At 34.4% G+C, this 25,082-nt stretch overlaps 1 protein-coding gene across 5 annotated transcripts in view; it reads right to left on the bottom strand.

Moving 5' to 3' along the window:
• Positions 1-25,082, bottom strand: part of Rock2 (Rho associated coiled-coil containing protein kinase 2) — a 136,633-nt gene that overhangs the window by 36,746 nt on the left and 74,805 nt on the right. For all 5 annotated transcript variants that reach the window (XR_007104588.1, XM_047521946.1, XM_047521947.1 and 2 more), the window contains exons 5-7: positions 12,158-12,418; positions 5,819-5,963; positions 2,609-2,747 (exon numbers count right to left, since the gene is read on the bottom strand). Coding sequence is in view for 4 of the 5 variants with exons in the window: in XM_047521946.1 (XP_047377902.1) it covers positions 2,609-2,747; positions 5,819-5,963; positions 12,158-12,418 (545 nt within the window). In the remaining variant the exon portion in view is untranslated. The remainder of the gene's footprint in view (positions 1-2,608; positions 2,748-5,818; positions 5,964-12,157; positions 12,419-25,082) is intronic.

Raw genomic sequence — 25,082 nt, 5'->3', positions numbered from 1 at the left:
TTATAAAATGAAAAAAAAAGTTAATTCTTATCTCAACAATTTAACCAAAATAAGGATAACAAATAAAGATTTTTTAAAAATAGTTTTAGTCTAAGTGTTTCTCTAAAATAATCTCAATTTTATAGCAATTGATGGTTCTGGTTGGATTAAAAAGACTTGATACACAGCAAACAACAGGAAGTAAAATATATTTCCCTCTGCTATTTGTGTCAATGAAGTATGCGAGACTGCCAAGTAAAATGATTCACCTGTGTGTTTCAAACCGTATGACCCACCAACGCCAGCATGTCACAGACACAGGTCTAACTCTGGGCACAGTCATGTTATTCCAACCTTTCTTTTTTTTTTTTTTTTTTTTTGGGTGCTGGGGATCGAACCCAGGGCCTTGTGCTTGCAAGGCAAGCACTCTACCGACTGAGCTATCTCCCAGCCCCCAACCTTTCTAAGAGAAGTATTATTTCTTTAAAAAAAAAAAAAAATCACATTTTAAGTTTGGAGCTATACATATTTACTCTGAAAAGTTCTTTTCCTACATTTATATTAAAATTATCACTTTGAATGTAAGAAAAATATGATTAAGGATTTCATTCTTTGACCTTCTGATTTTTCAATGAAGACTGTATAGGCTGGAAATGTAGCCCAGTAATAGAGGGCTTTCCCAGCAAGCACTAGACCCTGCATTTGAGCCCCAGCACAGCAAGGGAAAAAGGAAAAAAGAAAAAAGACTGTATGGAAATAAAAAAACACTTGCTTTAGGTGTGTTCCTGGAGTTAAGTTTAACATGAACAGGAAAACCTGTGCATTTCAAAGGACATGGTCCTAGCCACATTTATGACATTGTATTATTTTCAAACAGTTCAAAATATTTACCTATAATCATCCTTAGACTGCACCCTTTCCCAATAAAAAGCAAATCTACAAATCCTAATCCATTATTAATATATGCTGTGCCCCACTTTATAATGCAATCCCCACCCACCCTATTTAGTCCCCAAATCTAACATTATACAGTTTTAGTTGAGTTTAGCAGCATTGATTAATCATTATTTATCTAATTAACAAGTTTTAAAGTTTTATCATATTTATGACTGACTCACAAAAATTATTTTCCTAAGAAAGATAAAATAACTTTGTGTTTGATGGAAAAAAATAACAAAAATTTTATACTAGCTAGGTGTGATAATGCATGCCTGTAATCCAAACTACTCAAGAGGTTGAAGCAGGAGGATCTCAAGTTTGAGGCCATCCTGGGCAACTTATTGAGATTCTGTCCTAAGATTCAAAAGGGGCTTGGGATGGAAACCAGCGGTAGAATGCTTATCTAGCATACATGAGGCCCTGGGTTCAATTCCCAGTACTGTTATACTACAATAATAATAATAACAACAACATTAAATTTGATGAGAAAAAAAGTTATTTATTGTTAAAAGAAAAATATGTGCCAATAAAACTTCACTGGGGGGTTAATTTTGTAAAATCATTCAATTTTAAAATGTACATCCCAGGATTCCACCTTCAAGATTTTATCCCACAAAAAGTATATAATGATGAATATATAAGCATCATCACTACAGTAGTAGTAACAGCAACTAGAGTTCACAGACAATAAGGTGTGCAAATAATAAGGTTGTGCAGAGCTAAAAAAGCTAGATAACATTAGTTACCTAACCTGAGCCCATCCTTTTATTGATGAGCAAAATTATTTCCCAAGGAAAGAACACAATTTCCCCATGATCACAAAGCTGATGAATAAGTTTGGACTGAAGAGCTAGCACATTTGCTAGGATGACCTCTATCACAAGTATAAAAGAGGACACCAGAAGAGAAATGAATACAGAAATGAAGTAAGAAAAATCAAATAGCTTCCTAGTTTTTCCTTTTTTTGGTACTGGGAACTTAACCCAAGGGCATTTAACCACTGAGCCACATTCCAACACTTTATATCTTTAATTTTTAGAAAGGATCTCACTAAGTTGGTAGGGCCTCACTAAGTTGCTGAGGATGGCCTTGAACTTGCAGTCTTCCTGCTTCAGTATCTCAAGTCACTTCATTTACTGATGCTGGGTTAGCTTTTCTTTTAGAGGCAGGTTTTCACATTTGTTCATCTATTGAGTTTTTAAAAATATAAAATTTCCAGAACAGACATGTTTGTATTCAAATTGAATAAGAGGGTTGGGAAGGAGGCACTCTTACATCAAATGCAAATTGTTTTTAACATTATAAACTGTTGAATGTTTATCTACACAAACTGCTGTCCTCTCAAAAATTGTACAACCAAAACTAATACCTTAAGAAGCTAAAATGGGAAAACAAAAGTTTTATTTCTTTCCAAATGTGTTAGTTTACTAGGTTCTTCTTCTTCTTCTTTTTTTTTTTTTAATGGCTTTTGAAATGAGGATTAAGATTAAATTACAACTGGGTTGCCCACACAAAATTCTAAAGGTAACCCAACACCAGGTTCAACAGTAGGAAAAGGTTAACTGAGAATTAAATGCAACTTGGTTAATGAGAGAGTTGTATCTCATATGTAACTAAATTAGACATGCTTTCATTTCTACAAATTTAAAAGTAAAAGGGTTTCTTTACGAAGAATTTCAGTGTACATTACCTATCTGTCAAGAAGGCACAGATGAGATTCTTCGCATGTTTAGAAATTTCTGCATCTTCAGGGAAACATAGTGAATTTTTATGATCCATAATTTTGCTATAAGTTCCTACAAGTGAATCTGCATAAAATGGAGTATCCCCTAAAATTCCAAGAAAGAAGATGCTGAATATAACGGTGGATGCAAATTAAACACTTTTCATCTAATTTTTAAATATGTTAACTTTAAATTTGCCACATACATGGAAAACAAAGACAGGAGTCCCAATTAAAACAGAAGTAGTCAAAGGATTTTAAGCATATTCATGATGATCCTTCTACTACTAAAAACAAAATAAAATCAATGCTAACTTTAGAATTTTTTTTGTGGGGTGGGTGGGTACCAGGGATTGAACTCAGGGGCACTCGACCACTAAGCCACATCCCCAGCCCTATTTTGTATTTTATTTAGAGTTAGGGTCTCAGAGAGTTGCTTAGGGTCTCACAAGTTGCTGAGGATGGCTTTGAACTTGAGAGCCTCCTGCCTCAGCCTCCTGAGCCGCTGGGATTACAGGCATGAGCCATCACATGGGGCTAGTATTTGCTTTTAACTGAAGAAAGGAAATGACTTACTGAATTCAAGACAGCCTTGAAGTGGGATGAGACCAATCAGAGTATTTGATGCCTGAGCTGGACTGGCATCTTGAGATGGCTCTCTAGAGCTGTTACACAACACAGCAGCCATTAGTGATATGTGGCAATTTAAAGTTAAACTGAAATTGAATAGAATGAAAAATGCAGTCCCCTAGTTATAGTTCAAGTGTTTGATGTGGTCAGTGGCAACCACACTGACTGGTGCAGATATAAATTATTTTCATCAAGACAAACTGGACAGTGCTGTTCTGAGAGTCAGAATATGTCTTCTTTCACACAAGAGGGAGCAGGGCCCAGACTGTGTGTGACCCATCTAAGATGACAAATAGCTAGAGTCACAAAGGGGCAGAAATCATCTTCCAATGCAGTATTGTGGCCAACTACTAATTATGATAAAGAGCCACTGAAGCAAGTGTAAAGACAGAAAAAGCTAAAGGAAGAGTTCTAGTCACTACTCATCTAAAGTCACAGCAGGTAAAGGCCCTGCCCAGTAAATGTCTATACTCCAGGTAACTTCAGTGCAGGTCAACTTCCCTAAATTAGCCAATGCAAAACTTTAAAAGGTGTATTCAAATTATTGTTTGAATTCAAAGGTGGATTGGGGGTGGAGAGCACTGAATTCAAGAATTTTCTAGAGCCACTTTTTCTAGTGCAGTAGAATCTTTTAAATAAAGTTCAGTGCCAACCAACAAGAGAAAGCACTGCAATAGACTCAGAACACTGTAAATCATTGTCATTAAATTCTAATTTAGTTCTCAGACTTGAAAACAGTAGAGGAAATTTAAATGGCGTATTCAAATGAGCCAACTTACTTCTTCAGAGGTACTTGTTTTCTAAATCTCTAAAGGAGAGGCAAAGCAATAAGAGAACATACTCAACTTTCAAAAGATTACAAAATATGGGGCTGGGGCTGGAGTTGTAGCTCAGTGGTAGAGCATTTGCCTAGCACTTATGAGGCACTGGGTTCGATCTGCAGCACCACATAAAAATAAATAAATAAAATAAAGGTATGTGTCCATCTACAAATAAAAAAAAATTAAAAAAAAAAAAAGATTATGAGATGCATCTTAGTCCATCATCAGATCACAAACCACAGGTGGGAGAACAGACAGCTACTGATACCACTTGGTATGTATAAAGAGACTCATTACAACAACAAAGGGCCCAAACAAAGTAGGTCATACAATAATATGAAACCAAGCATAACAAGATCAATGCCACATTCACTGGCACTGATCACCAAGAGAAGGCAATTTATACCACAAAAAAGTTCCATAGTACTCATTTAAATTTGGGCTTTACCAAACACTTCTAATTTTTTAGCAGTAATCATACTCATAATATAGATTTTATACTCTCAATTTCTTTTAGGGTCATGATCTAGAAAATAAATTCTGTAATTAAAATATATTTCCATTAGCCTTATGTTTAAAATATAACAAGTGAGATTATCCAAAAAACTCCACATAATGTTATTACCCTTATCATACTAAACTTAGAAAAGTAGATTTAGCTACATCTCCCCTCATCCCCAAGACAAGTAATTCGGTCACTGCTTCCTCATCCAAAAGATATTTTTGTGACCCCAGTGCTTAGGAATGGAAAATGTTAGGAATGAAGTCTATGAAACATAAAAAAAAGTTCTGAAATACTTCAGCTTTGCAAATTTTAATTTGGTCAAAGTAAAAGAAATGACTGAATTTGCTTTTGGGTTTTCTAAAACTGAAATATCATAAAAATATACTTATTCTGATAACCAAAGATCAATACTTAACGATTCATTCCACTGAACTACAAACCAAAAAATACAGAGAGTAAATAAAAGGAATACATTTTACAAAATCAATTATAGGACAAAACTACATAAACTAACAAGTACTTTTAGCACTAGGATTGTGGCTCAGTGGTAGAATGTTGGCCTTACATGCACAAGGCCCTGGGTTCAGTCACCAGCACCACAGGAAAAAATACTTATAGTTCTCTGTTATTTATTGGAATAAACAATAACAATCTTATATTTAAAACATTGATAATACAATTATCCAAAAACATCTTAGAAGTGAGGCCTACTGAAGCTGTAAACTTCTTCTTTTGTTTTGTTTTTAAATGTTTTTAGCTGTAAATGAACACAATATCTTTATTTTTTTTATGTGGTGCTAATAATCAAACCCAGTGCCTCACATGTGCTAGGCAAGCCCTCTACCACTGAGTTACAACCCCAGTCCTGTAAACTTGTTCTTGTTTTAACATTTTCTTAACTTGAAAGGGTCTACTGAAAAAATATTTTCTAACATACTTTTAATTCCTTTCATGTTCTACTTATACTACTTAATCACTGTGCCAGATTTAGATAATACTAAATCAAAATTTCCAGAAATTTCAATCTTCCGTAGGACACAGGTCATTTCCTTTTATTTCCAAATTCTTTTTTTTTTTTTGGGTGCTGGGGATCAAACCCAGGGCCTTGTGTTTGCAAGGCAAGCACTCTACCGACTGAGCTATCTCCCCAGCCAAATTCTTAATTGAACTAAAGTGTTCTGAAAAGATTTTGAAAAAGAACAACTTAAAATATTTACTCACCCACTAGCATCTCAAAAAGGAAAACACCAACAGACCACCAATCACATTCTCGCCCATAGTAACCATCACCCCCTTGTGACTTCAGAACCTCAGGTGATATATAATCAGGTGTTCCAACTGCTGTATCACAATGTACCATGCCTGTCTATAAACAGCAGAAAAAGAGACCAATGTGAAAACAGAAATATCAATGCAACTTATTTGTTTACTCTTAGGTATACAGTGACTACATATTGCCACTAACAGAGCCTTCATTGCCAACATGGCTTTGGGATACATGAAATAAATGTATTAAAAAATGCATAAAAGTGTTTGGATTATGGGAGCCACTACAATTAATTTTTACCAAGGACTATCCTGTAGTTTATACTTTGGGGAAAAATTTAATAGAGACTTATTAGGATAAATAAAATCTCTTAATTTTGCATGCCTTCATATAAATTAGAATTTAAAATATGAATCTTGTGAGACTTAAGAGCTAAACCCTTCACACACACACACACACGCCTATTTAGCCTAAAAGGTTCAAGGGAAGGAGAGAATATAAGGAGATATATAAGAAAGAAATGACATAAAGTTAGACTGATAGATGAACAATTTAGGCTTTAAATGAATGGAGGTAGTACGATAGCTTGTAGAGAAAAAGAGCATTTTAAAAAGAACAATGACCTTACATAAAGCATGTTCAAAAAATGCAGTAAAGTCCAAATCAGTTAATTGGAAAGTTCCACATGGTGAAGGTCAGAAGGGAAAGTTGAATATCAGTTTCAATAACTACCCTGCTGCAGAATAAACACTTTGAGTAAACTATGCAAATACTCTCCTTTTGGAAAATTAATGTTCTACCCAGAATATTTGACTAATGTCTTAAGGTTCTTAAAACAAACATTTGAAAATATTTTTAAGAACTATCTCATGGGGAAAGTCCTTAAATTATACAGATGTGGAACTTACATTTATGACAATTCTCTGATTCTGCTTAAAAGAAATACTGGAAGGATAAATCAGAAACTAGAGATTGATTTATACCTGCTGGGGAGTATATGGGAAAAGGGTAGAAAGAAGGAGTTAAAAAGAAGTAATGGGAACAAGGTAATAAGGACAAAGAGCAAGAGACCTTGCTCAGAGCATACATCTTGTACAGCTTTATTTCTTAAAACAGAGGAAAATTCACATATAAAAAAGTAAAAAACTGAACCTGCTTTATAAATGAATAACAAAACCACACCGTATGGGGATAGGAAGAGCAGCTCCAAATAAAACATTTTAATAGGATATTGTAAGGCTAAAAACAAAAGAAATACTAAACAATGTTAGCAAATCTGTTTGCTACAACAGTAGGGATTGACAGTTATGAAGTAATTTTAGGTATATACTAGGGTTGAATAAGTAAATAAATATACCACAGATAATGAAAACCAGGTTTTGGGTTTTGTTTTGTTTTGTTTTGTTTGTACAGAGGGTTGAACTCAGGGGCATTTAACCACTGAGGCGCATCCCCAGTCCTTTTTTGTATTTACTTAGAGACAGGGTCTCACTGAGTTTCTTAGGGCCTCACTAAGTTGCTAAGGCTGGCTTTGAACTCGCCATCCTCCTGCCTCAGCCTCCCAAGCTACTGGGATTACAAGTACGAATCACCATGCCCCAAGGCTTTTTAATGTCTAAGAAATTAAAAAAAAAAAAAGAATGGAAGAAAGACTAGAATCCTGTGAAAGTGAACTTGAATCATGTCTACATGAAATCACATTGAATATATTATGCAAAAGAGAAGTGCAAAATTAAATGTAAACACACGTGGGAATGTGACTTAGCACATCAAATGTGCACAATGCCTACCTACTAGAAGTGATGATGCTCTGGGAGCTATGAGCACATCTGGGCCCCTAAACGCTGCCTTATCACTCTCTTCTCTAATAAGAGGATCAGAGTATAAAGAAATGACTGGTTCCAGGACTCGGGCAGAGAAGACACAAGTCAAGTCTCACACATTTCGTAGTGTCAGAAAGAAAAGGAAAATACTCCAAAAGGGGGACCTGTGGAAAGGACAGTGGGACCAACCTGGGGAGCTTTTACAAGGTAGCAAGCTCTGGACCAAGTCTCTATGTATGAGCTGAAATTTTCCAGGCAGACTATTAAACAGCCTATCCGAGACCAGTAATCATGAAATAATACCACAGTATAAAAGAACTATAAGGTAACTCAGTGCCTCTGCACCCTGAGGTACTACCAAATGATACAGAAAGTGGAAGTAGGCAGGGGCCACGTCATCGTAAGAGGCTTTATAAACAAGCTAAAGGAGTGTGAACTTTATTCAGCAGGTAAAAGAAATCTAATGAAGGGTTTAGAGCTACAAAGCAAGACTTTCAAAAAAGTTCCTCAAAATTATTTTAACTGCATCTGACTAAACATTGATTTGCTAAGTATATCTGGTGCTTATCATTCACAAAATTTCATAAATCAAGAGTTTACTCAAAACACAAAATTGGTCAATCAGAGATCTTAAGAGTCAGTCTCAAAAACAGTTGAAAAGGGCCGGGGATGTAGCTGAGTTGGTAGAGTACTTGCTTCACATGAACAAGGCCCTGGGTTCAATCCCCAGCACCACATACACAAAAAAGTTCAGAATGCCTTCCATGAAGATAGAAAAGAAACATTGTACATGGAGTTCTTTATCAGAAGCCCTAAAAGCCTTAGCTGAACTGTTGCACAGGAGGGGCTTTTCAATCTGTTTAAAAAATTTTAAAAATGAGCACTTGTGCATTCTTTTCAGAGAAACACACCCTTTATGCCTTGTAAGGTTCTTGGCTAGGCTGAGTTCTGCCTTGTCTTGTGTGCTAACTGAAAAACAGCTCAAATGGTTTGGAATCCACTTCCACTACCACTGCTTTGGTACCCAGAGCCACACAAAGCTGCCTGCCTGGGTTATCCCAGTTCCCCCTGGTGGGTCTTCTCTTATTTTCATAAGAGCTCTGGTTACAAAGAGGAATGGCTTCTGAATGGTCGACCTGCATTACTCCAATAATGCAGCAATTACTTCAATTTCTATTCCTTTTAATACATCAATTTTGCAGAGAAGAGAGTTATTCAGAAACATGTATCAACACCTATATTTTAACTTTTTTAAAATACAGCAATTTAATCAAATGGTACATATTAATAATGGACAAAATTTTATCTTCAGAAAACTTAAAATAAGAATTTATAACTTGTCATAAAAGGTGGTGTAAAGGATGATGACAATGAATGAGTCCAACACACCCAATTGATGGAAATCATTTAAAATAGTAGTTCTCAGCTGTTAGACACAACCATACATGCAAAATACAATATGACTCTCACATCCAGGTGTGTGTGTGTGTGTGTGTGTGTGTGTGTGTGTGTGTTGTTTTGTTTTTTTTGCAGTTTTTAGGGGGAGAGGGCTGAACTCAGGAGCTTATGCATGCTAAACAAGGAGAAAGTTCTATCACTGAGCTACACCCTGAGCACTAGACAGTTTTTTTTCTTTTCCTGAGAAAGAGAATAACAGCAATAGTATGCAGAAAATGGTTGTTAACCCATAATTTACCTATGATATAAATTAGAGAAACACCAACTCTTAATTTTGATAATAACAACTTATTTAGTCCTTCTAAGTTATAATCTCACAGTTGTGTTTTATTTTTGCCTTTGTCTGTGACATAATGTTTTAGAGGAAGCCAGCATAACTAAAGAATGATCTGAGCACTGGGTTTTATAGATAAGGGGATGATAATTCATTCTCTAAAGGGCTAGATTATAAATTATCTTAAGGTTTCTAGGTCATAACAGGTCCTGTCAGCAAGAAGTCAATTTTAAAAGAGTCAAAAGATGCATAGGTGATTCACAAAAGAGAAATCAATGACAAGTATATGAAGAGAGGTTTACCATCATTAGTTGTTAAGAAACACAATTTTTAAAAGATACTGCTTTATACCAATGAAAATGGTAAACTTAGCTGAACAATGGGAAAGGTTACTGAGGATATAAAGAGAAGAGATCTCTCCTGCACTACTAGGAACAGGTTATGAACATTTATAGCCTTTCTGGAGTTGAGGCAATATTTTATTAATGAGCCCTCTGGTATGGTAGTATCACTTCTAGGTTTACACTCAGAGAAACACTTGTCAAAACACACATGGGATGTGTATGGAGGTGTTTAAGACAGTTCTATTGATGGGAGGGAGATGAAGGTGACCTATGAAACAATACTAGGGGAATAAGGCAAACTGATAAGATACCATGGAATACTAAGCATCAGTTAGAAGCAATGAACTCATCTATATTAATTAGGGATAGTTAGCAAAACAATGCTGAGTAACAGGAGTAAACAAAATGATACCAATTCTAATACTACTTATACAAACTAAGTATATGTACACCAGACTAATAACTCTAAAAAGTGTATGGTAAACACCCTACATTGGCTGTTTACAGGGAGAGTAAAGATGAACTAGAAACTGAAAGGAGAAAAGTGTAATAAAAATAAAATGGGGACAATGTGTAGATCTCTCATGACAATAAACTGTGAGCCAAGGAGTATACTTAACACAACTTTCTATACTTGGATTTTAAAAAATAAATAAAATAAAGCCATATTTTGTTTGCTGAAGAAACAATTTAAGATAGTCTGTTTATTTTAGTATTTGCTTGCATTTTGTGTAATTATTTTATAAACACCGTATTTCTCATGTTCCCCATACTCTTGCGTTCTACACCACTTTTCTTTGGTGGTACTGGAGATTGAACTCAGGACTTGCATGTCATGTGCACTACCACTTGGCTACATCAAAACCCTTTTTATTTTACTCTGAGACAACATCTTGCTCAATTGCCCTGGCTGCCTCAAACTTGCAATTCTCCTACCTCTGCCTCCCCAGGTGCTAGAGTTGTAGCTGTGCACCACTGCACCCGGCAACACCTTTCTATTTGCAAAGTACCTTTAACCTTCCTCTATAAATGTGGTCTGATTCATTTCCTTACATCCCACCCTATTCTCAAAAGTTTCTGGTCTAATTAAAATCAGAATACACTCATGGAAGTGCAGTACATAAACAAAATAGATTATATACCCCAGACACAGAAAAGTTTAGCATTCTATCAGAAAATTATTTCATATTTGATTTTCACTACAGATTAATTTTCACTGCTAATCGTTATTTTCATAGTAAATAACACAAAAAGGAGCTTTGGAAGCAATAAAAAACTTCTATTAAACACTGAAAAACAGTTACAGGACACAGTAACAGATTCTGTAAAGCACACCAAAAAAGTGCAGATGTTAGGAATGGCCTAGAAAGTATGGTATAAATTTTGAATAAGTGGGAATATTATACAATTAAAAGAATGATCAGTCAGATTAGGATTATCAAGGACAACTTTCTAGATTAAGTAAAATCTGGGCTGATTTTGAGAAAAGATGAATTACTTATAAAGGAAAGATAATCAATGTTAAGTGTCACATAGTTGGCATGAATAATTGAGGAGGTAAAGAAGAAATGTACTTCCAAATATATGTCTCTGCTAGATAACTAACAGGAAAAAGATCAGCTATATCAGCATATTGGAAGATTATGAAAACCATACTAAAGATGATACACACTTGCTATCAATATGTATTAACACTTATAAGTCATCTTCTAGATCCAGCAAAGAAATGCGAAAATAAATAAAATATAATACTGCTCCATCAGGAATTACACACACTCAAAGAGGAAAGGACAAAACCTAAGTTTTGCAACCAAAATAAATCAATACCATAATGAGCTATGAGGCTAATGTCACTGAACCTATTTTCATGATAAGGATTGTTCAATACGTAAAGCATCACAATGGTTGATGTCCCCAAATTTATTCTATATGGTTGATGTAGAAGGGGTAGGTAGAAGGTGGTAACATAAATTTCTTTCCCTATCTGCTTTCCTAAAGCAAAAAACGGAGAAATAACAGTGGTGGGGGAAATACTCACAAGGCTTGCTTTAGATTGTGTGTCCCAATCCTACATCTAGGTCACTATACACATGCACCAGTTTTGATTGGTACCAAATGCTTGTCAATATTCTATGCGGAAGAAAACTATGCTGAGTTTTTATTTCTCTTACATTCAACAAATCTACTAACAAAGTATTTTATAGCTAGATGAATTATTAGTAAAGGAAGTGTTTTAATTTGGTTTAGTTTTGTCTTGAGTTGTTACACAATAAACAAAACTAAATTTATTGTTATTTGAAACTACAAAGACCTGCTGGGTATGGTGGCATCTTGATTTGAGGTATTACAATACTTTCTCAAAAAACGTGCTCTTTTTAAAATTTGCTTACTTACTTCATCCATCTTCATACACGTGCCAAAATCTGCTAATTTTAGATGTCCATGTTTATCCAAGAGCATGTTGTCAGGCTTCACATCTCTGTGTATTAAACCCATGGAGTGTATTGCATCCAGAGCAAGAACAACTTCAGCAGTATAAAATTTGGCCCATTTTTCAGGTACATCGTAATTACTCATAAGGTTTACAAGGTCTCCACCAGGCATGTACTCCATTACCATGTACAGATATCTATCATCTTGAAAGGCACAAAAGAGCTGGAAAACAAAAGGAAAGGAAAAAAATGTTTTTAAAACAAACCAAACCAAACCAAACAAAAACATAAATGGAAAAAAAACCCCCAAAAACTATTATTATGAATGAAAAAGAAAAACTATTTTATTACTAAAAATGGAGTTAAAATTTATTAACTCTCTTATTTTAAACTTGGACATGTCCAATGGAAAAATAGTAGCCAACAAATTTTTTATATGGGTACTATATAAGGCATACTATAAAATAAGCAAAAATGAATGCTTTTCTCTCTTGGAAAATATAATACAGGATACTAAATAGAAACATTTAAAAACAGACATGGAATAGGAATAAGGAATATAAAAGGTGAAGAAATGACAAAATAATTCACTATCGCTTTAAAACAGTTTCTGAAAACTAAACAAACTACTGCACACATTTTACAAAGAGAGCAGAGTAAACAGAAGCAGGTTAGAAACAACTAAAAGGTACCAGATTCAGCAGACACAAGAAGTAAGCCACATTTCCATGGACAGAATGAGTCCATACTTGGAACAGGAAGCTCCTCTATTCCCTTCCCCATCCTCTTGTTCAGCAAGTGGCACTATTATCTGTACCAAGAGTAAAGGTCATCACCGGTCCCCAGAAGGACAGAAGAACCACAATTAGGAAGAAAAGGTATCTGTATATCCCACCCAATAACATGTCCGACCCCTCCAGGAAGTAAGCAATGTAGACAGAAAAGATTTCCACAGACAAAAAGAGAGAAGAGATACAAGAAAACTAAGAATTAACGCTTGAGAAAAATCAGCATCATAAAATAGGGCAAAACAATTTAAGAAAACAAAATTACTATTCAAGAAAATACTTGGTGAGACAAACTGAAGACAGCTTTAAACATGCAAGATCAAGACCCACAAAAGGGTAGCAGATGTTGCATCAGTTAAATAGTGGGCGCTTAAGGAAGAAAAAATCCCGAAGCCTAAGAATTAAACATATGACTGGTAACAGAAGAACAAATTAAAGACCTAGAAAACTAAGCAAAAAAGCTTTATCCGAACACACTGAAAGATTAAGAGGGGAAATACAGAGCAAGGCTAGCAACAGTTTAACACATACCTAAAAGTTCTAAAAAGAGAAAACAGAAGAAAAAGAAACGAAGTAAAATTTTCTAGATGTGCATTAATTAAAAAAATCTAAACTCAGAATTTTGACTTCTAAATGAAATAAAGGCCTTAGACAGTTAGTGTTAAATTTCCAGATAACCAAAAAGAAATACTCAAAGTTACCAAAAAGATGCCTTATGTGCAAATATACAAAATAATTTTGATGTTACAATATGGTAGGCTAGAAAACAAATGAGATGACAAAACAAAATTTTATACATGACAAATCATTTCTGAAAGAACTAAGGATAAATTTGACAAAATGAAGAATAAACCCAAGAAATGATTATGTAAGACATAGGAAAGGGCAAAATAAAGAATCAAGAAAATCTTATTAAATCTAATTTTTAAATGGAAGGCAGTGGGATGCAGGGGAAGAAGAGATGAAGAAGCATTATAATGTTGGTTTACTAGAAAAATTGTGTGTGTGTGTGTGTGTGTGTGCGCGCGCAAGTATAATTGTGCATAATGTGTTTTACTCCAAGTGACTGAAGGAAAGGTGTAAATAAATGGAGAGATATCCCATGTTCATGGACTGGAAGACTCAATATTATTAAAATAGGAACTGTCCCCAAATTGATCAATGTATTCTCCATCTAAATCCCAGGGTTCCCACCAACCCCAGAAAGTTAATCCTAAAATTTATTTGGAAATGCAGAGAACCCAGAAAAGGCAAAACAATCCTGAGTCAGAACTAAACAGGAGGACTTCTAGTTTCCAATTTCAAAACTTACAATAAAACTACAGTAAATAAAGACAGTTATTAGTACTGACATAAGAATCAACATATAGACCAATGAAACAAAACAGTCCAGAAATAAACCACTATATTTACAGTTAATACAGAACTCCTGAAAAAGGTGTCAGAGGCAGTTCAGAGGGAAAAGCGTGTTAGGTTTGAATATGAGGTGTCCCCCAAAAGCTCCTGTTAAAGCAGCAATATTTGGAGGTAAAAATCAGCTCAGCAGCTTTCCCACTGGACCCAACCCCCATCATGTGCTGCCTTACCTTAGGCCCAGAGCAATGAGGTCGACCCTCTATGGACTAAGACCTCTGAAATAATGAGCCCCAAATAAATTTTTCCTCCTGTAAGTTGTTCTTATTGGATGTTTTGGTCACAGCAACACAAAAATGAACAACAGAAATTGGTGCTCTGAACTGGGTTCATTGTTGTGACTAACCTGACCACATGGTTCAAAAATCTTTGAAGCTAGTTTGTGGGAAGAATTTTGAAAAGTTTAGAGATGTAGTCAGGAAAAGCTTTAGAATGTTGAAAATGGACCTTAATGGTGATTCTGGTGGAGCTGAGAAGATCAGAATGCCCACAGGAATGCAGAGTGTGCTCATGAGGTCTCAGAGGGAAACACAGACAATGCTGGGAACTGGCCGAGAAGTCACTCATATTATATTCTGGCAAAGAACTTGGCTATATTTTGCATATGTACTGAGACTTTATATGAGGCTGAATTTACAAATGATAGACTAGGTGGGCACAGTGGCACATGCCTATAAATCCCAGCTACTCTGTAGACTGAGGTGGAGAAATGCAAATTTGAGGCCAGTCTCAGCAACTTAGCAAAGCCCTCAGTAACTTAGTGAGAGTAGACCTCAAAATAAAAAGTAAAAAGGGCTAGGGATATTGCTTGGTGGCAAAGCACCCCTGGGTTAAATGCTTAGTATCAAACAAAAGAACAACAACAACAAAGTATGCTAAGGATATCAGATGCAAAAGACAACATATTATACAATTCCACTGATATAAAATATCTAAAAGGTTATGTCTAGAAAATGTCTAGAAAAGGTTGCCTGGGATGAGAGGATATAAAAAAAAAAATGTCCATAAATGGGCTTGGGATCATTTTGAGAAAGTAGAAATATTCTAAAACCAGATTGTAGTGATAGTTGCACCACTCTAAAATTTCTTTAAAAAAAAAATCACTAAATTGTTTACTTGGATGAATTTTATGGTATGCAAATTATACCTCAATAAGTTTAATAAAATTTATTCTAAAAAACTTAAATATATATGTTAAGATAATAAACATGGCTACTAGAACAACAAAAAAAAAAGAATCACATATTTTCCATCAGAGTAGGTAAATCTAAATCTACCCTAACATTTAGAGTAGGCAACTCTAAACCTACCCCACAGCTTAAAAACAAACCTTCAAAGAGTCAAGTTGACTCACAAGTAAATTAATATTACTGCTTTATTTATAAGGGAGCAAAACTGGAGACAACCCAAATGTCCATCAACAAATTGTCACTTAGCCTTACAATGGAGTACTTATTCAGTAATAACCAGGAATAAACTATCGATAATACCTTACATCATGGGAAATCTCAAAACAATTTTGTGAGTAAAAGAAAAAAAATGAGACGAGTTAGACTGGACACTGAAGAAAAACAGATCAGTGACCTGAAAGACACAATACAACTACTCGAAATGAAGAATGGAAGGAAAAAATAATCAGTCACCATGGCACAACATCAAACAGATCATATATGTGTAACCAGTCTGAAAAGGGGGCCATGGGACAGAAGTTCTTGGGGAGAGAAAAAGATGTCTGAAGAAATAATGGCCAAAAGATTCTCAAATTTGATGAAATCTATAAACCCCTAGTTTAAAGAAGTTCAACCATGGGCTAGGAGTATAGCTCAGTGGTAGAATGTTTGCCTGGCAGAAAGGAGTCCTTAAGTATGATCCCTAGCACCATTAAAAAAAGAAAAATTCAATCAATACTAAGTTAAATAAAGTTAATTAAAACACTATGGTACTGGTGGTAGCAGGACTAGACAAAACAACTGAATGAAATAGAAAACCCCAAAACAGACCCATGCACATGTGGACAATTGAATTACAACACAAAGAGGCAATGCATACCAGGGGAGTGAGGGGGTTCAATAGCTGATGTTGGAACAACTGGATATCTACATGGAAACAAATAAAACTTAACCTTTAAGTAACATCCTCTTAAAAAGTTGTTCCTGGTGCTACAGTCTGAAAGTCTGTATTCCTCCCAAATTCACATGCGATCCTAACAGTAAGCTATGAAAAAATCTTAATAATGGTTTAATACTATCAATAACCAATAATCTAAGACCATCATCCTAAAGTGATGGTTTTTGAAGGAGGGCCTTCTAGGTACTGATTAGGTCCTAAGAATACAGCTCTGAGGAAAGAGATTAGTGCCCTTACTGTAAGGCAGTTCATTGACCCCTTTCATGTTTTTAGTGAGAACATAGCAAGAAGGTGCCATCTATGAGAAAATGGGCCCTTATTCAAGATCAAATCTGCCAATGTCTTGATTGTGGACTTCCTAGTCTCTAGAACTTTGAGAAATAAATTTATGTTGTTTGTAATCTATCCACTTTATGAAATTCAATTTAGTAGCCTTAAAGGACTAAGACATGACAAATCAATAGGCAAAAAATAAAAAAGTCAAAAAATGTATCAGAAAACTTTCATGATACCAAGGTAGGAAAAAATTTTCTTAAACGAACATAAAATGCCATTAATCATAAAAGTTTGATTAAAGTGCACTGCATTAAAATTATGTTTAGTGTATTTATAAAATACGCTAAAAAAGGAGCCAGTGGCAATCTACTCACAAGTTATCAGAACTCAAAAGGTGAAGAAGGAGCATTTGTACATAAGGGTGGCTGCCATGGGATATCAAGACTCAAGTGGATGTGAAGGGCACCCAGGCAGGTGACAGTCTAGAGGGGCACATCAGAACCCAAAAGAGACGGTTGAGGGAAGACTGAGAAAATGTTCAAAACTAAGAGAAAAAAATGCAATGTAATTTGGAATTAGATTCTACTCCTATGAAAGACATTATTGGGACAAATGGTAAACTTGAGTGAGGTCCGAGTGTTAATTATTAATGTGCCAAAGTTAATTTCCTCAGTTCAAGGAATGTTGTAACTGTAAAGGAGACTGTCCATGCTTACAGGAAATAAGTCAAGTATTAAGAGTGCCATGGGCTAAATGTTTATGTTCAGTCCCCCCAAATTTGTATGCTGAAACCCTAAATCCCAATGTGATTGTATATGGAGATGGAGTCTTTGGGAGATAATTACATCATGAGAGTGGAGGCCTCATGACAAGATTAGTGCCCTGGTAAAAAGAGCAGAGTTTGCTTCCTTCTCTACTCTCTGCCATGTGAGGACTCAAAGAGAGGGTGGCTGTCTTTAATTAGGAAGAGGGCCTCACCAAGACCCTGACCGTGCTGGCACTTGATCTTGGGCTTTCAGTCTGCAGAAATGTGAAAAATGAAATGTTTTTGTTGTTGTTGCTAAAGCCACCCAGTCGATGGGAATGTGTTATTGCAGCCTGAGAAGGGTGATGAAGCATGAAGCCAGCAACTTAAGTTACAAAAGCTTCAGAAAAATAGTTCCTTCATACTTTTAGCCTTTCTGTAAGTCTGGCTGCTAACCCTCCCAAAAGAGAAAAGTCTTAGTTAGGGAGAAGTCATTTTTAACACATACACAGTAAAGGGTTCATATCCAAAATAAATAACAAGAATTTCTACTAAAATTTTTTTTCTAAGTGATAGACATCCTAATGGGAAAACAAGCAAGAGACTTAAAATGGCATTTCCCAGAAGAGGATATTCAAATATGAAGAGGTTTTTGACTTCATTACTGAAAGGGAAACTTAAACCACTACGTGATGCCACTTCTCATGTCCAAAAATGACAAATAATTTTCTTATGGAAGAGCCAAGAGTTGACAAAAGAATGAGGCAAAGGAAACTTAAAACAAATTGCAACAACTGTGCTAAGGAACACTTTGGCACCACAAACTAAGACTAATAAGTGTTTAGGAATGCCATTCTAGAAACATACCTAACAGAAATAAGCACAAGAATATGGATGATAACATCATTTTTAACAAGATTTTGAAAATAAACAACAAATCAAGACATACAGGGAGCAGAATAAAATATAGCAATGCAATTAATATATTGTAGCAACAATGATAAATGATATATGTGGAGCTGGACCAAAAAAACCTATTCAATGATTTCACTGATATAAACAGGGAATAAACAGGGAAAGTACACAGATACTATGACTTGTTTTAGGGGACAAACTGGTGAGAACCAGAAGAGTGGTTCCTGGGGGGACACATGGAGTTGGTGACTGGGAGAGCGTACTCTGGACTTCTGTGTGCTGGAAATGTGTATTTCTGGACATGACAGTGAAGACTCAGACATTTATTTTGTGAAAAATCATTTTAATATTCGTTTGATGCTCTTCTGTGAATTGATCTCACAATTTTTTTAATCTATTAAGATTATAAAGCAGAGCTCAAGGGGAAATTTATAACTTCAAATGAGTTTACATATTTCTCATTATCTTCTCCCTTTTGAATATTCAAGCAAAAAGAGGTATTTGAACCAGAAACCAAGAACTGACAGTAAGTTAGGCAGATAACTAAAGAAACTAGAAAACTAAAGAAAATTGAAGGGAATTAAAAAAAAAGAAAAAGCAGAAACACTTTTAAAAGAAAACCTTTTCTTGTTGGGCATACTTTGCAAACAGAACCAAAAAACTGTTAAGATAATTTACATAATTTGTAGGCTTAGTCAATAGAAAAGTGAAAGATACAGTCACATAAAGTATAAACAGACTCAAGAAATTAAAACCCTGGATCAGCCAATCAAAACAGAAATTAAAAAGATGAGGAAGGGAGAAAGAGATCTGGCATAAGGAGGAGGAACACTAATTTCAGGACAGCAGCAATCTCTCAAAAAGAATGGAGAAGATAAAAGAAAAACAGGTAGAAGAACAAAACATATTTAATTTACTACTTTAAAATTAAAAGAGTAAAATGAACTATGGGGAAATGTTAAATCTGCCAAATCCATGTGAGACTAAAACAAAGTTCCCAAAGGTTTCATTAGGCAAGCAGGGAAAGCCATCTACCAGTGATGAATTAATCAAACTGTGCTTGACTGCAGTAGCCAAAGAAAAATGTCTAGAGAAAACTATCTTAAGAATTATTTGTCTTTCAACAGTTGCTTTAAGAGTTAGGGATACCAAGAGCAGTATCAAGTCAGTTTAAAAACAAGGTAAAGGATTTGAGCAGTTTTCCTTGGCTCTTGAGGAGCCAGAGGTTACTGATACTACTCAGTAATTACTGTTTACTGGAGAGGTCAGGGCCAATGCTGGTATAAATAATTTGCGACTCTGAACCATCTGCATAGGAAAAATATTTTCAAGGAATTTAAGAAAACACTGATTCAGATGATGATAAAAACCTGAACAGATGGTGATAAAAAGATATGTGGAGCAGAAAGATTTAGTTGAACAAATTTACAAAGTCTATGAAAATGTAAGATTTTTGCTTATGGTTATTCACTGTGATATTCATCAATATGCACCCTATGGAAAACTTTAAATCTCTCTAGTTAATAAACAAGTGATGTCAATGATATCATTTGTTCTTCTGGACTTAACTATCATCATCGGTTTTGTGAATTTTTGTCAGAAATAGAAGCAGAATATCCTCACTTCCATACAGCAGTGGTTTAAGTTTACTGTAATTATTTGAGCTCAGAGTTGAGACTGAAATTTGAACAAGCACTGTTCTCAACTGCTGTATCCAACACTGAAAAGTTTTGGAAAATTAGTCTTTGCCACAGACTAATAAGGTTTAATAATTAAAATAATCTAAAATTACAAGGCAAAGCAATGTGTATAGGTAAAACTTACACTGTATACAATCGTTTTGATGGAAATTAACCTCAAGCTGCTTTATATATTTTTCCTATCAAAAGTAAAAACAAGATTTCCATTGGTATAAAAAATTTGCAGTGAATGCACTTTCTGAGCTCAAGCTAGTACCATAGTTTTAGCAGCATTTTTTTAGCTCAAATGTAAGTGCAAAGAAAATACACACATTTCAAAATTCATTTAACTTTGCAATTGAGGAGTTTCTAACTAATGTTGAAGTAGATATGTTTGATCTGTAATGTAATGACCTTGAAAATGGCAAAGATCAAGAGAGGAAATTAGAAGAATTCTAAAAATGTCTTCTTTAAGTGACAAATATGTTTAATCAAAATCACATGCTCAAGGTTAAGGCATTAACAGCCATAAATAATGATATCATTAAAATGATAGTTTTAGTCCAAATAATAAGACCATCAGACAAATTTAAATAGAGGAACATCCATACCCTACAGTATACCTAACAAATACTCCTCAAAACTGTCAAGATCATCAAAAACAAGGAACATATGAGAGACTGTCACAGCCAAGAAGAGGCTAAGACATGAAAACTAAACGTAATATGGTTATTTTGGCAGGGTATTGGAATAGAAAAAGGACATTAGTTAAAAACGAAAACCTGAATAAATTGTAGGCCTAGTAAATAATAACATACCACTAGTCGTTCATACATTTCTAAGTTAAAGGCAACTAACTATATAGGAGGTAGATGGGAACTCTTATATTATCTGCTAAAATTTTCTATAAATCACGAAGGTCTTTAAAATAAATCTAGTAATAAAAAATAACCAAATGCTAGTGAATGATAATGGTATTTGGTGTTATTTGGCTATGTGAAAAGACTTTTTTGTGGGAGAAATGGGGAATTGAACCCAAGGGCACTTTCCCATGAAGCCCTGTCCCAGGCCTATTTTATTTTTTGTTTTTGTTTTTAAAAGACAGGGTCTTGCTAAGTTGCTGAGCCTGGTGTTGAACTTGTGATTCTGCTGCCTCAGCCTCCCAAGTCATAAGGATTACAGGTGTGTACCACTACAACTAGCTGAAAAGACATTTTTAAAGACAAATATGTAAAACCTTCTTATACATAAGCAATGGACATACACATTCAGTTTTGATGACAGGAAACACCAATTGTGAATTTCAATTAAGGAAAATGTTATCAATCCCAGGAAAGAATTCCATTCTAATCATTAGTATATCTCCTTTTAAAAAGTGTATTTACTATTATATCTTGAATTTTTTCAATAAAAACCTATAAAACTTTGTTTTCTTATTAGAGAATTATTTATATAATGTCTTCAATTTTGCTTCTTAGGCTGCAAAACCTAAAATATTTGTCATCTGGCCTTTTACAAAAAAGTTTGCCAATTCTTGGTATAAGAAACAAAATTGGTCATGACTGGTAACTACTGAAGCTGGACCAACAGTACAGGGGAATTCAGTATATAAAACTTTCCTTCTAGTTTAAGATATTTTTGAAATTTATTATAATATATATTTTTTTCATGATGAAAGGGGTTAAACCTAGGGCCTAGGCAAGCACTTATCATTCAGCTATGTTCTCAAAACTACCATAAGTTTTTAAAACTAAATGGCCAAGTGTGGCAATGCAAGCCTGTAATCCCAGGGGCTCAGGAAGATGGTAGTTCAAAGCCAGCCTCAGCAACTTAGCAAGGCTCTAAGCAACTCAGGAAAACCCCATCTCTAAATAAAGTATAAACTCGGCTGAAGATGTAGTTCAGGGATTAAGTGCCCCGGGTTCAACCCCCAATCCTGGCCAAAAAATAAAAAAATCCTAAAAGAAAATAGCATTAAATATATTTAAATTTTTTCTTGAGAGGTTTGCAAACAAGTTCAAACAAACCTCATGGAATAAAATAGTCTACATTTTTATATAAACTGTACCAAAGAGCATAGAAAAAAAATGGTGTGCTTCCCAACTATGTCTATTTGAGCAGTTTTGCTATGATATGAAAAGCACCATGATCCCATTGTTTAAAATATTAGATGTTCTGTCTCCTTTATGCATACAGATGAAAAATTACTTAACAAAATATTAGTAATCAAATTCAGTGGGCTATTAAGAAAATATCACATTATAGCAGATAGCATTTACTTTAAAATTTATACTACTTTAAAGAATTTTTATTTTTAGTGCATTATAATCACAGATTAAACAGCAACATCAAATCTTAAAAAACACCAAAGGAAACATTTCAAATACATATTCCTGTTAAGAAAATAGTAATCCAGGAAAGAACTGACCAGGCCAAATCCTTTATCCTTCTTAGAAAGCTTCAAATATCAGAAAGACTTGAGAAGTAAACCCAAATAAAATTCAAAACAATAAAAAAAGACTAGGATGGGGGTGGAACAAAACTATTGTTCAACATAACTTGGTACACTTAGCCAATACCATTTTTTTTTTTTTGTATTTTGTAATAACTACTCATTAAAAGAGTTTCTTATGCACAAATTCTTCTGAAACTACTTGGAAGGGTAAGAACTGTGGCTTCACTGGATATCAGGTTTTATATGAAGAGATATACTATATTGTTTAAAGAAAACTAATACAAAATAATCAAAGCAATAAAAAGTACCAATTAAAACAATGTAAGTCAAAATTCATTCTTAACAGAATGAAAAGTTAATTCTAATATCACAGAGAAAATTTTTAAGAATTGTTACATATTATTTGTTATTTTGGGAGGTGTAAGTAAATTTTTATGGGGAAGGGAAATTGTTCAAAAGAAGCAAATGAGGGATGAATAAGGAAATTCCTTACTGACACAAATAGACATAACTTCCACAATGTGTGAAATATAGGAGGCATTTCATTTTGTGGTTCCCCAGCAGAAATGTGAAGTGCTTTCCCATTCAATCTATTACTTCTGCATTCCTGCTAAAAAGCAATATTTTAAGAGTAAGGAAGAACTGCTGCTGAAAAAAAAAAAAAAAAAAAAAATCTTTTTTTTCCTTTTTGGTAATGCTGGGGATCAAACCCAGGGCCTCATGCATGCTTGGCAAGTGCTCTACCAATGAGCCACCTGCAGCCCTCTGGAAAAAATATTTTTAAAAGGAAAACATTAAGAAGAGACTTATCCTAACAGATATCAAATTATTTGAAAAACTACAGAACTTAAAACAATGTGATTTTAGCACAGGAACAACTAAAAAAAAAAAAAAAAAAAGAAGAACATGTAATAAAAGAGACCTTCAAAGAAAAGTTCATGTATATATGGTAATTTAGTCTATAATATATAAGCTATCTCATGGAGAAAAGAGACTTTTCAATTAATGGCAATGGGAAAACTGGCTAACCATTTAGAAAAAAACAAATCATATTTCATATAAAAATTAATTACTGATGACAAAAATAGATCCCCCTCCAAAAATGAAAATATAAAAATATTAAAGAATATACCCTGTCTCAAATAAAAAATTAAAAGAGCTTGGAGACATAGCCCAGTGGTAAAGCACCCCTGGGTTCAATCCCCGGCAACCCTCACTCCAAAAAAAAAAAAAAAGAATTAGAAGAAAAGAAAGTATAGGAGAACATTATTTTTATAACCTTGGGCATGGGAAAGGTATTGTTCAGTAAGAATTGAGATTTTACTACATCTAAATTTAAAACTCTCAAAAGCAACAAACATTTAATAGTAAAGAGAGTATATTTCTAACATATGTAACAAAGGATTGATATCTAAGATCTATTAACATTAGCAAATCAATTAAAAACAAGAAAAATAACATTAGAAAAATGACACAAGCAATGTATAAGGAGTGTGAATTACTAATAAGAATATTAGATATGCTGAATCTTGCAAGTAATCAAAGCAATGTAATAGAACACCATAACATCTTATTTTTCAAGCAACTGACAATTTAAAAATAAATACAACATTTAGTATTTGATAAAAATTGTTGAAAGAAAACCTCTTACACAGTTAGTGATAATAGGAACTTATTTTTTAAAAAACAAAAAACAAAAAAACACTTGTGGACAGGCAGGGTGGCACATGCCTGAAATTCCAGAGACTAAGAAGGTTGAGGTAGGAGGAATTCAAGTCTCAGCAACCCAGCAAGGCCCTAAGTAACTTAGCAAGATACTGTCTCAAGATAAAAAATAAAAGGGGTGTGGTTCAGTGGGCAAGTACCCCTGGATTCAATTCTCAGTACCGAAAATAAAAATAAAAAAAAAAACCACAAAAACATAAAACTAGCTTTTTTTAAACAAAGTAATCTGATCCTTTCAATCGAATGTCAAGATACATACTACGTGACCTAAGAATTTCAATGCTAGCACCCTACTCTAAAAAACTATTCATGAAATATTTATATACAAAATACAGATGGACAAGCAAAGTTAATTCCATGTCAAGGGCAGAAATCATGTAAGATAGGTCTGGAACACCCTGTTTTATCAGACAAAAAAAGCAAGCTATCAAGCAGTCATTCTGAATATGATTCCACTGGCCAAAGGTGTCATAACATAAGCATTGATAAGGTGTTCAGAGGACTAAAACATATCGAATAGATTTTTTTGGTCCATGCATTATTGTTCCCTGCAAACTGAACACCCTTGAAAAATCAAAAGGAAATGTGTCCTTTCTTTTCGGAAACTGGTAAATACAAGGAAATAATAAAGTTTTTGTCCTTCCTATGTGAACTATATCATGGCATAACCAACTAGTAAATGGGGAATATCTTTCTTTATAGAAACATTCCAGTCACTACAATTAAAGGAGGAATGATGAAATTGAAACATCACCATTTTACAA

Source organism: Sciurus carolinensis, chromosome 13 (genome assembly GCF_902686445.1).
Source record: "Sciurus carolinensis chromosome 13, mSciCar1.2, whole genome shotgun sequence".
Classification (NCBI taxonomy): Eukaryota; Metazoa; Chordata; class Mammalia; order Rodentia; family Sciuridae; genus Sciurus; species Sciurus carolinensis.
This window is presented reverse-complemented; position numbering and strand designations above follow the sequence as displayed.